The sequence below is a fragment of the Sycon ciliatum genome, chromosome 5 (assembly GCF_964019385.1).
Source record: "Sycon ciliatum chromosome 5, ocSycCili1.1, whole genome shotgun sequence".
In the NCBI taxonomy this organism is placed as follows: domain Eukaryota; kingdom Metazoa; phylum Porifera; class Calcarea; order Leucosolenida; family Sycettidae; genus Sycon; species Sycon ciliatum.
In genome coordinates this window covers 18,345,533-18,358,287 of record NC_088647.1, presented here as the reverse complement: position 1 = coordinate 18,358,287, position 12,755 = coordinate 18,345,533, and the positions used below count along the sequence as shown (strand labels likewise).

At 47.6% G+C, this 12,755-nt stretch overlaps 1 protein-coding gene across 2 annotated transcripts in view; it reads left to right on the top strand.

The window, feature by feature from the left end:
- Nucleotides 1–169: 169 nt before the first annotated feature.
- LOC135817919 (uncharacterized) overlaps nt 170–12,755 on the top strand; it is a 17,221-nt gene continuing 4,635 nt past the window's right edge. Inside the window, exons 1-10 of one of the 2 annotated variants that reach the window (XM_065331223.1) lie at nt 170–830; nt 5,205–5,274; nt 7,120–7,167; nt 7,496–7,607; nt 8,646–8,849; nt 9,398–9,566; nt 10,134–10,186; nt 10,484–10,599; nt 11,506–11,609; nt 12,229–12,297. In XM_065331223.1, the coding sequence (XP_065187295.1) occupies nt 636–830; nt 5,205–5,274; nt 7,120–7,167; nt 7,496–7,607; nt 8,646–8,849; nt 9,398–9,566; nt 10,134–10,186; nt 10,484–10,599; nt 11,506–11,609; nt 12,229–12,297 (1,140 nt within the window). In that variant the 5' untranslated portion in view covers nt 170–635. Of the gene's footprint in view, nt 831–5,204; nt 5,275–7,119; nt 7,168–7,495; nt 7,608–8,645; nt 8,850–9,397; nt 9,567–10,133; nt 10,187–10,483; nt 10,600–11,502; nt 11,610–12,228; nt 12,298–12,755 lie in introns of both variants that reach the window. The other variant, XM_065331222.1, reaches the window with a different exon arrangement.

Genomic DNA, 12,755 nt, shown 5'->3' with positions numbered 1-12,755 from the left:
ATTCGAGAGGCACGATGACTTCATGACTGCTGCACGCGTTGGGCGCGGCGGCGCGCACTGTACTGTGTGCGTGCCACTTTCAAATCAAGTAAACAGTTTCACACAACAGAATGTTTTCAAAGCCTGATTCGACTTCCTTCAGGCTTCACAGGCTTCAGAGCCAGGATCGGACAGGAAGGATTGTTGTGTCGAGTGTTGAAGAGCACCTGTGCACATGTGGCTGAAGTGAACTACACCCATGTTACATGTATCCAGTGCCAGCACAGGCAGTGTTGTGACAACCTCCCCCAACGCCCAGTAGTGGTACATGTACTGTGCTGGCAGTCTGTACGGCAGTCGTTCTGAAGATAAAAGAGTGCATGCACCCAAAACAGAGATTTCTCCAAAACGTGACCAATTGATTGTACGGAGTTTGCAAACAATAAGGCCAAAGGGCTGATCTCTTGATCAACAGCCCTGCTCTCAAGTCTCAGTCCACTAGCGATCCACCCGTATCTTCTCTGACCAATTCAAGGCCAATCACTTGCTTTAGTTTAGGGTACCTAGAGGATCGGGTCATCTACTACAAGCAGTCAACGGGTACGGTGTTGTTTTTGGATTCTGCACTCCCGAACACTGGTGCCGTGGTGGAGGCAATGGCGCTGTTCAAGCCGAGGTGGGCGCAGATTGCCTGTGCCATAGTACTTGTGAGCATTGTCGTGCGAGTTGCCGCGACTCCCTTGGCCTTGTCCGATGACGATGTCTACTTCGATGAGTTTGAATCCACCAACACCACCCACACCAACAAGTCTGGAGAGTGCTTCACCAAGATCTTTCCATGCTCTCATACGGTAAGCTGCTGACCTTCATGGTTTACTCGGTGCAGGGATAAATTATGGCTTTGGTCGGACTAGCCTGTACATGGACGTACACGTACTTGTAGCGAAATGTACGTTGTAGTTGAGTTGATTGAGTTTACGAGTATTTCAGAATTTTGAATGTTCAATGATTATGTCGGAAATTGTTATTCGTCCCGTATCATCTCCACGTATACCGTAGAATCCCGCGGATAAGCCCATGGGCTTATCTGTTTCACCAAGAGTCCATAAACAAGAGTATGCAACTGTGATCTCTTTTCTATGGGCCAGATGCGCGGCGCGCTGCCTTCATTACATCATTCAGCTGCAGTCCGCGCACTGCGGAAAGTCAAACACCGCGCTTTCCCTCTGGTTTGAAACGAACTTTCGTACGGAACTGGAGTTCACGCGCCATAACTCAGAGATCGCGTAGGTACTGGAACGAATCGAGCAAAAACGGATGGGCTCGTACGAGAAATTGTGAGTTTGAATGCATGCTTTCAGAGCGTGATGAAGGCAAGTTACGTATTGAAGGCAGCGCGCCGCGCACTGGGCCATAACCACAGTTGCATACTCTTGTTTATGCACTCTTGGTTTCACAAGGATTTCATTCCGGTGGGCTTATACAATTACAAGAACATGGGCTTATACGCGGGCATGGGCTTAAAGTTATACGCTGACACCAACATTGTGCTATTGAAAAGTACCAAAGAAGTGAGAAGTGTAATGCTGAAAGCCACTGTGCAAACAAAAACAGCCGATGATTGTGTTGAAATGTACAACAAAAAAACCTACACGTACATGTACAGTTGTGGCAAGTGAAATCCGACACTTGCCATAGGGGACAGCGCCACAAATGGACACCAATGATGTAGTGCACTGCACCTAATTTGTACTGCATCCCAAATAGATCGAAAGGTCACAGCATAGATACACACAGTTCACAACTATGGTACACATAAGGAGTATTGTTATCCAATCCCCATTCATTTCTGCCAGCACCTTTTGAACCTTGACTGTGATGAGTACGGATTTTGTCATCAGACAGATAAAGTTGTACCGTATAATCTCTATATAAGCACAGTCTCCAATAATAGCACGTCTCCAATAATAGAACACCTTGGGGCGGCATTCAAAAAATAAAGTGCTCAGTCTCCATTATAAGCACACTGTGTAAATTCATTATCTGTACCGGCAAGAGTAGATAAACAAGAGTGTGCAACTCGCGGATGGGTTGGCCCACGGCGGAATTTTTTTGTTGACGTAATCTTTTCGACGACGCACGCGCTGCGAGCCTTTTGGAGAGGTTTCCCTCGTGCACTTGGCCGGGCTTTACACTACAAGGTCGGTGCCCAGCACGTGCTCTCACACTGCTCTGCGGCAAAGTCCGCGTTTCTCTGAAAAAAGGTGACGTCAACAAAAAATTCCGCCGTGGGCGGGGTATCTGCAGATTGTGCAGGAGAGATCCGGAGTTGCACACTCTTGTTTATCTACTCTTGGTACCGGCGAAAACACCCTGAAATGTGTGTACATGTATCTGACATGAATTTGGCATGGCAACATGCCTCTGAAATGAGGTTGAAATAATAATGGAACAGTCTCCAATAAAGGAACGTCTCCATTAATAGCACGGGGCGGAGGTACATTGAAAAAATAAAGGACCGTGCTTATATTAGAGATAATACGGTATGTAACACATGTACTGTACGTATGGCGGGGCTGCAGGGGCTGCAGACTGCATGGTGCAGTCCCTTATGCCAAGTGTTGGATTTCACTTGCCACAACTGTACTACCTACATCAGTACATGTGCATGGTACGACCAAGAGTCCATAATTTATGGACTCTTGGTACGACTTAGGCCCCTGGGCTTGTACGACGACGCCTTGTGATGTTCGAACTTTCCCTGGGCTTATGCGCGGGCATAGGCTTATGCGCGGGTGGGCTTATCAGCGGGATTCTACAGTATACGCGCGGTGCACCAGGCACCACCCTGCCTCGTGCACTACAAAGTTTGTTGTGGGTCATTAACTCTTTATGTACTGATTTCCAGCGCAGAATGAAGCAGAATTTGAATTTTCAGCACAATTTTCACCTTCAACAGGCTATAACTTTGGCCTCCTTCGCTCCATTTCCACAGTCTTAGGCTCTTTGGAAAGCTCCTGGCAAGAGCAACGCCAGGATACCAGGCTCCATCAACTAGCTGCCACCAAATCAGGCGCAGGAACACAGCAAAGTCGTCTCCAAGCCCAACATGCGAGCAAATTTCCCCATCAACGCCATTCCACTCTCCTCTATCGCAGAACGCTCAAATCTTTTCGAGGCGATTCAAACTTCAGCCAACTACGTCATTATCATGTGCTGAGTTGGTCAAAGTTCACACGAAAAGGGTTTTCCCCTAAAATGGCGAAGAGATCGAACAAAAATTTGAATTTCCCGAGACAAGAATAAGGCGCGCAATATCTCTAGTTTCGTACATCGTAGCTCTTCGGTGATTGTTGCATTGGAAAGCTTGGAGTTTCCGCTACCAAATAGACCCTTCGATTGTTGAATTCGGACAAGGAATGATGGAGTTACGAAGGTTTTACGGATCGATCATGAATCCATCATATGTGATCGATTCACGTACACACCGTACATAAAGGGTTAATGCATTAGAAATGTGTAGAATGATAATACAGTCAACTTCGCTTATAACGACACTCGGTGGGGCATCAGAAAAGTGTCCTTATTCGCGTCGTTATACCCAAAGTCTCATTATATGTATTACAGTTGGATGGGACTTTGCTCTGGGCATGGGAATTCTGTCGTTATTCGCGAATTGTCGTTATATCCGCAGTCGTTATAAGCGAAGTTGACTGTAGATTGCATGATGTACTGTGTACGTACATCATCATTACAGTCATACGTTGTACAATCATGTACTCAGCTCTAACAAGTAATAACATGTAAATCTACATTGTAGATCTTTTGGCCTAGTGATCTGGTGCCGTGGTGGTGCCGTTCGATGTACAGCTGTATGTAGCTGGCGACAATCGGTCTCGGTAAGCGGAGCAATTATATCGTTTTGGCACGCGACAGTGGCAAGAGGAAGGAAGTGCATCACCCGTCCGATATGAGTGCCTCTAGCGGCAGTTGTAACGGATCGCCCGGGCGTTCTCTTCCTGTCATTGTTTTTTTTACACGTGCAATGCATGGTACGGCCTGGAGTTGTTGGCCAGTACAGCACCGTCGGGCGCCGAAGAACGGAACATTGAAGAACGAACAGGATAGGACTTCACTTAGCACAGCATACCGATATACCGGTATACACGGTGACTCAACTGTGCACAGGCATGTACATGAAAGTAAGAACGGCCTAGGCTACGACTCTGACCCCCCACCCCACCCCCCACCCCCCCCCCCCCCCCCCCCCCCCCAGTTCTTCGGCATCCAACAGTACTGTAATTGGTGGCTTCGAGACAATTTTTGTTAGCGATGACCGAATTGTTCTTATGGGATGCATGCAATGTCAAAGAAAACATGGGCATACAGTGAAACAGTCTAAGCCGACCGCTCAAGTGACTTTTTAAAAGCCTAGTTCACATTCGACGCAACGCCGACGGTACGGGACGTAAGGGCTTGTTGGGAGGGCTGGGTGAGCTGTAAAATCCTGTACGATCCGTACGACACGACATACAGCAGTCTTTGCGACGTTCAACGTCGAACGGCACGAGTCATAAGGCACGGTCCGTTACGGGGTGACTTTCGGACCTAATTTCTCGTTTTGCGGGACTTCTTTTTAATTATTTCTCCTTGAAAGAAGCGGAATCAAGTTCACAATACCAGTTTTTCATGAAGACCAAAAAATTAGCTCTGAAAGTTGTGGCATTCAAATAATAGCCCCAGGAAATGATAGAATAGTTCGTCTGTCACGCTTCTGAACTATCCCTAAATACAGTAAGTGACATGAGATCTTATGTTGCTAAAATTCAACTCAAATCGTGCTAGCCATTCTGTGAGTTATCATGGGAAGCGCAGTGTTCGAAATGCTAAATATTTCCAAGTACGAATCGGGAGTAGTCGGCGCACGACGCCGTCTCCTGTTCACACTCGAATGGCAGCCGTTTTGTACGCTTGCGTCCCCGTCTACGCCCGTCTACGGTATGAAAAGTTGGATCGATCCAACTCTTCCCGTCGCTTCACGATCTGTACGGTAGTACGGTTGCGTTCCCGTTCCTGGTGTTCACATTGGACTCGAAGTAACCGGAAACGGCAATGTTCAAAAACAAAATTCAGGACGGGTGTGTGTGTGGGGGGGGGGGGGGGGGGTGGAAATTGGACTGTTCTGTATTGATGCTATTTTGTGTTTGATTGTGTTCTTGCCTTAGATTGTTGGTAACTTGATTCTGATGTTATTTTATGGAGCACTTCTGGGCGGTGCTGCTAAGCTTATTGCCGGTAAGGGCGTGTTGTGACGACCCACTGGCGTGTGAGCCTTTGTTGCTTTTTCTTAATGTGACTTTCTGCTTCTCTCTCTCTCTCTCTCTCTCTCTCTCTCTCTCTCTCTCTCTCTCTCTCTCTCTCACTCTCTCTCTCTCTCTCTCTCTCACTCACTCACACACACACACACACACGAAATCTCACACGCACGTACATACGCCTACGCACGTACCCATTTCTACGCACATACCTTTCTGCGAAGAGGGCTTTCTTTTTGGGACGAAAGAAATACCAAATATTCTACTACAGTCAGACCTCGCATAACGGCACACATCCGTTTTCCACCAAAATATCCGGATAAGCGAGGGTACCGGATAATCGAACACACATACTGTATGTATGTATGACAATATGCTGTAAATCGGTAACCAAAGATAATCTTCCGGATGGCGAGGGATCCGGATAAAAAAAAGGACCGGATAAGCGAGGTCTGTCTGTACTTGGATGGATAGCCCAGGATTAACCCTATAACGCCTATAGGGCGGATATATCTGCCTGACTGTACAGTGCATGCTGACGTGACTTCAAACTTTCGCCATTCAGTCAATCCTTGTTCGAATTCAACAAACGAAAGGTCTAATCGTATCAGAAAAGCCTCAGCTGTCGGCTAAAAAAAACCCGAAGACGATCCGAGGTCATGGCACAGAGTTATGACACTCGAACGAAATTCACGTGGGTGAGTCAGCTTGCGCCGGCATAAATTTGAAACACCAGCAAGGGATTTTCCCTGACTCGCTGCTGAGGCGTGCACGACTGGCATACGTCATTTTGAAGCTCTCTCCTGCAAAAAAATTGACCATTCTGTGATCGATATTGTTGAAATGGCGGAGAATTTAGTACCGCGCTCGCAGGTCTGGCATTGGAGCGCTCAGATCGCGCTGCGGCGTTACTCCTACAACTCTATCAATTGCGAACTGGGTATGGCTGTGTTCGTCTTGGGGAGAGCTTTCCATAGAGCCCGAGATTGTTAGAATACTCCAAAGGATATCGAAAGTACAGTCAGATGAAAATGTGAGTTTGTGAATTTCATGCGTCTGCTGAAATAATTTAGGCTCTAAAGGGTTAATTTACAGCAAAGAAAAGGACCAAGGAAAGGGACCAGGGAACCAAGGGCTGGTGGTGTTAGTGCACATTTTTGCATAACTTGCAGTTCACGGTGAAACGGTCTCCGAGCTGTTTGCATGTTCTGTTGACGTGTACAGTGCGTATCGGTTAGTGTGGTCGTGTAAAAGAGTATACTGCCTACAAGAATAAACTCTCATGTTTTCATAATCATAACATGGGTTTCAAGTGCACATTTATTCTTACAAGCAATTTTATCGTACAGTAGAATATATCGGTCCTAGGAATGGACTTTGTGTAGCGAAACATGGCAGATTAGTACAAACTACTACAAATTATATCGCCTGTAGTAATAACATCCGTCAAATGCAGTTCTGATCTGACTCGCCATGGGTCGTAATGCTGCAGGTTCAACTGTTGTGGTCATGTAACTCATGTTGCATAGTCACATGATAAGCCTATGGGACTGTGACCAGCCGCATGCCCAGTAGCACTACGTTGCAAGTAAGATGATCTTCCTGCCTCTGCGCACATGCACATGATGACATTGGATTTATCGTGTGTAAGAAATATCGGAAATAGGAATAGAAATTCGTTTTTCAAACAACCACACTATAACCGATTCCTACTGTACGTTGTCTATGATAGAGCAGAATACTAGTACCCAATGAATATAGGCATGTTTGTGTGCTTTTCTTGATTTCATGTGTACCCGTGTGCTGGTTTGCCAATTTTCCTCAGATGGTGCTGAAATGTTACTCGATGTGGGCTTACCGCCAGCTCTTGTCGGTGAGTCTCTCTCTCTCTCTCTCTCTCTCTCTCTCTCTCTCTCTCTCTCTCTCTCTCTCTCTCTCTCTCTCTCTCTCTCTCTCTCTCTCCCTCTCTCTGGCGCACGCACACACAGACACACAGTTTTTTTCTCTCTTGGTGTTTGTACCCGCCGTAGAAACATGTCGTGTACCCTGCCGTATACCCACACACACACGCATGTGCGCGCGCACACTCACACACCCACACACACACACACACACACAAACACGCACACACACTCTGTCTCTCTGTCTCACACTCTCTTTCTCTCTCACTACCTTTCTCCCGTATTTCCCTTGATCTGCAGGCGGTCTTGTCTTGCCCGTGCTGGGAGCTGTGCCCGATGCGGCCATCATTATCGTGTCTGGTCTGGGTGGTGACAAGGCTACAGCGCAGGAACAGCTGCAAGTCGGCATGGGGTGAGCATACACTGCACGCGTGCCTGGTCGTTTCCATGTTTCTCCATGCCTGCAGGTCATGCGTAGGAGTCCAGCTGTTGCTTGCTTTTGCGGCACCAATAGGCTGTACATATAACCGTTATAGCGCTGATAAATGAAATCCGATCGAGATAGTCAGCGGTGCACTCTTCACCAGTTCACATCCCCGTGTTCGCAGGTCTAGGGCTGCACAGCGCCCGGCGCGAACTTGACTCGCGCGATCGGATTTCATCGAGTAGCAACTCTGTACATACTGGCCAAGGTTGCTTCACTCAGCTGCGGTTTCCCTAACACGTTGCACTGTACCGGGTCTCCAGTTCCCATCGTGGATACCACCATCCACAGCACCACTTGCCTCCTGCACGCAGACGCATTAAGAGCCTACCGCACGTACATGCATCGAAAGCCTACTGCATGAAGTACTGTCTTTGTACGAACTTCCGTTTGGAATTACTAGTAGCTTTTCTTAGGTCTGTTAGACGTGACGAGCTAGGGAAAGTTTGTTTTTGACTTTGTTTACGTTAAAAGTCTCTTCTATTTCACTCTGTTTTGAAATTGACTGTTTAATGTCCTCTTCCCATTATGGAGAATAAGTTTGTCCCGTATCATGAGCCGTATGAATTTCGACTTCTATCAATGAAGGTTTTCACTGGTGGATAATTCAAAAGTTTGAGGGAGTTGCAAGCGGGAAAATAATTGTACTTCGAAGTACATCTTTGTTATGGTCAGATCATGCTTAACCACATACACATGGTTGTGCCACACAAAGTGCAGCGTGTCATTGTAGTGGACAAGTGGGAAAGTTCAGAAAGCACACACTGAACAGACGGAACAAACCTGAACAGACTGTAATAATTGTTTCTCGTGTCCTGTTTTTCTGGTTTTGTTTGTGGTGGTGGTGGTATGCACGTGCTTGTGTGTGCCTTGTGTGTGCGTGCTCACTCGCGTGCCCCTGCGCTGTGCAATTGTGTTTGCATGCATGCCGTGATGTGCTTGTGCATGTTATTTGCGGTTGCCCAGAACCCTTGCCGGCAGTACCATCATGTTGCTGACCATTCCCTGGCTCGGCAGCTTGATCATCGGACGCTGCGACATCGGCGCGGACGGCAAGGCACGCGACGGCGTGTGCAGTGGCCGATTCAGCGTGGTCAACCAGGGCATCACCATCCTGCCGGACGTCAAGACCAGTATTATCTTCATGCTGGTCACCATGCTGCCGTTCTTGTGAGTTTCGCATTGCACCGTCGTATCCTTGTGCAGTAGAACTCTGACAGGACGTATGTACTGTATCCCATGTAGCGCATGCTAACATTTGTCCTTGTTTGCTATTCCGTTTATTGTCCTTCGAACGGTGACCTACTTGCCATACTAACACACTCTTCAGCTGGGTGTACTTGTTCGGTCTTGGAATCTGGACTCCAAAGAAGACTGTATTTATTTTTGTTCTTCGTAACTGAACGAAAACCTCTAGACTAAATAGTATGCACACATCATCGTGCCTTGGCACGGACATACCAACTCTGCTGTTGTCCTCTCTCCAGGACAAAAAAAACTCTCCTTTCCAAAGTGAAACTGGTACTATAACACAAAAGCACAGCTGATAAAGCGAACAGACTTACAGCCAATCAGCAAACCAGTTCCGTCATATGATCCGGCAGGTATTGCAGGAGTGCGGCTTATACTCCGGAAAATACGGTAATTTCTTTTCTGTATCCTATTTGTGATTTGAAAAGAGATGTGATGTCGTTCTTTCCTTTGATTGCATTGTGCAGTATCATCCAAGGTGCTGACTGGCATTGCATGACTGTGCCAACGTGCAATAACATCTCCGTTACGGCAGTCGATGGTGTGCTGCCGGAGCAACCATCCTACGTTCGCTACTCAGCGCTGGTGACTCTCATCTTCTGTGGTATCATGCTCATCGCCTACATGGGCTTTCAGGTGTGTGTAGCACAGCATTCAGCTGCACTGTGTGATATAGTACTCTCTTCTATGTGTACCTAGAGCACAGAACCTTTAACCACTCTCTCTCGTCTCTCTCTTTCTCTCTCGTCTGTGTGTGTGTGTGTGTGTGTGTGTCTCTCTCTCTCTCTCTCTCTCTCTCTCTCTCTCTCTCTCTCTCTCTCTCTCTCTCTCTCTCTCTCTCTCCCTCTCCCCCCCTCTCTCTCTCTCTCTCTCTCTCTCTCTCTCTCTCTCTCTCTCTCTCTCTCTTTCTCTTTCTCTCTCTCTACCTCAGATCTTCTTTTGTGCCAGTGGCAAAGGACAAGTGATATCAGTCCGCCAAACTTCAATATGATGTTTGTTTGTTTGTTTATTTAGAGTCGAAGAACTGTTGTAGCAGTCGCAGCCACTATTTCAATACACACATGGAAACTGGCTTCACAGTGGGGCAGTGGATCTTTTTCTCTTCACTTTTTGGGTTGCATACCTAGTTGCGTGTATTTTGTGCTGCTTTTTTCACTTGCTGTCTTAGAAATTTTTTTATTGCACTCTTCTGATTTGCTGTAGGTATATGATGCCAAAGTAGCTGAGCGCAGGGCTAAAAAGCACCAGCAAGAAGTGTAAGTCTGGCTCTGCGTGCTCTCTTGAAACAATGTCTTACTAGTGATTGTTGGGTTTCGCACATGTTGAATATGTGCACGCCTCGAAGTCTGATGCTCCCTGGTATCCACATTTTCGAATGTGCCGTTTGAAACGGTCCTGTTCATGCAATTGGAAATATTGTGCGATGTCTCAATATAGCACTGGGTATTTCCCCTGGGTAATAAAACAAGAACAGACCTCTACATTCTATTGTGTCTTGAGGTGTTCTCCGTATCCGTTTGATCCGTGTGATGAATTTGCTTGACTTTGTACAGGACGACGCGGCGCATTGCACAGCGTTTCTATACCATGACGAGCAAGAGTGCCTTTATGGATGCTGCTGGCGAGTCGGGGCGCGAAGCAACCGAGTCGGACTCCATGGTCAACCGAGGTTCGTGCACGATGTCTTTCTTTACATTTTGTTTTTGGCTTTTTCTTGCGGTGATGATGATGGTGTACGGTCAGCCTAAGGGCACAGCGGTAAGCCACCGCCTTAATTAAATGGAACGCGGTGCAGCTGAATTTTTCAACGCATCGATGATCAGCCGTATTATTTGATCAATCCGAATGTAGGTGCATTTTTTTAAACACGCACGCACGGGGGAGAATACATTTTGCCGGTCTCGTTGTGGCAGAGGTGCTACACCAGGAAAATCTGCACAGTTTAATTTTGTGCCGCTTTCTTCGGCCAATGTTTTGTTTTCCGACCGGCTGGTGTATTCTCTCTTGTGCTAGTCACTATCGCATTGCCATGCCTGTTGATCACGGGTCTCTCTGGAATAGGCCATGTCTGATCAACGTAGCCCTAGACTTGCATTTTAAACTGCCTTGTCAGTCTGCACTGCCGATCACAAACACTGGGCAACCACTAGCATTTCGCTCCCTTCTTTTTATTAATCTGCTCCTGGCACCGCTGCTGCTACCACTACTGCTGATGCTGTCATTGCTGCTCTTGCTGTTGCTATTGCTGCCATTGCTTCTCTTGCTGCCATTGCTCCTGCTGCTATTGCTGCTGATGTCATTGCTGCCTCTGCTGCTGTCATCTCGTGCACTTTGCCGCCGTTGTCTGTCTTCTCCACCAGCACGTTCAGCACCAACACCAGCACAGCCCTTGCCATGTCCTGTTTCTAACACGCTTTTCTCTGTTCCCTGTTCCTTTTACTTTATTTTCGTCCCCGGTGGGCCTTTTGCCGCGTCCCGCCTTTCTGGCTGCCTTTCCGGCTGCGGGTGTGTGCTTCTTGGTGCTGTGCTGTGCTGTGTTTATGTGTGTGATCGCTACTCTGCTTCTACCCAGAAGGGATACAGAAGAAGTACTTCAACGCGTGGAAGGTCCGCCAGCCGACCCGGCCCACCGTCAGCCCGGCAGCGGCTGAGCCGCAGAGTGACGAGGAAGAGGAGAACGTAAGATGACGACCTCGTTGCGACAAACATCTCGGGGAAGGGTACTGTGCGTTGCACAGAGGGTTTATCCACCCTCAGTTCCTTCGGGTAGTTCACATGTTTGTGTCCTATATAAGGAAATACCTCTGTTGCAAATATCTTGTAATAGGTAACGACCTTGTAGGTGCTTTCACTTTTCCGAAGTATAGAAAAACTAGTATAGCTGCCTCAGCGTCACTGGCTGTTTGTTTTGCTGAGACACCGCTGCTTCACCCTGACAATGAGCCATGCCCGAAAATTGGTTAACTTAATCTAGAGTGACGACGCTTCCTGCAAAGAAGCCATGTGCGAGTGTTTGATCTGAGTACAGTGCAGACTACTCATTGCATCAGTATCGATACGACATTGGAGATTGCTATGGGCGAGTTGCTTGTTTTGCTTGTCCATTGTCGTTTCAAGCTGCATTTCGAGGAGTGAATTTGGGAGTGTCGACGGCCATAAGCGAGGGTCGCTGGTTTGAGTCCTGGTGGTGGCAGTCAGTATTTTGAACTATTTTCAGACTTCCCTTTCAATCCCTTAGTGCATACTTCTCCTCTTATCGCCTGCTGGCTTGTTTGTTTGTGCTTTGTTCCGTTACCAGGATAAGGAAGAGAGCAAGGCCTTGCTCTGGGCGAAGAGCATCATCATGCTGGGAGTTGGCATTGCCATGGTCAGTGTGTGTGTGTGTGTATGTGCGTGTCTGTGTGTGTCTGTGCATGTATTTGTGTGTGTGTGTGTCTGTGTGTGTGCGTTGTGTGTGTATATGTGTGTCCCCCGCATGGAGCCTGTGGCGAAGCCCTTCATCTGTGGCACTTGTGCGCGCAGTTTTCGTCGGCCGCAGGATATTGCGAGGCACAAGTGTAACGCTGTTGGGCCGCGCGAACTGAGTATGGCGTTCCCCGCCCGGGGGGACAACACGTCTCCTGGTCTGCCCCGTATGGGGCCACATAGCCAGTCATGGCAGTGGAAGAAGGAAGGAAGGATATGTGCGTGTGTGTGTGTCTGTGCGTGTATTTGTGTGTGTGTGTGTGTGTGTGTGTATGTGTGTGTGTGTTTGTGTGTGATTATTTTTCATGGTCTTGTGCTTGCCCCTACTGGATGAACAAGCTGCTGTTGTCATTATTGCCT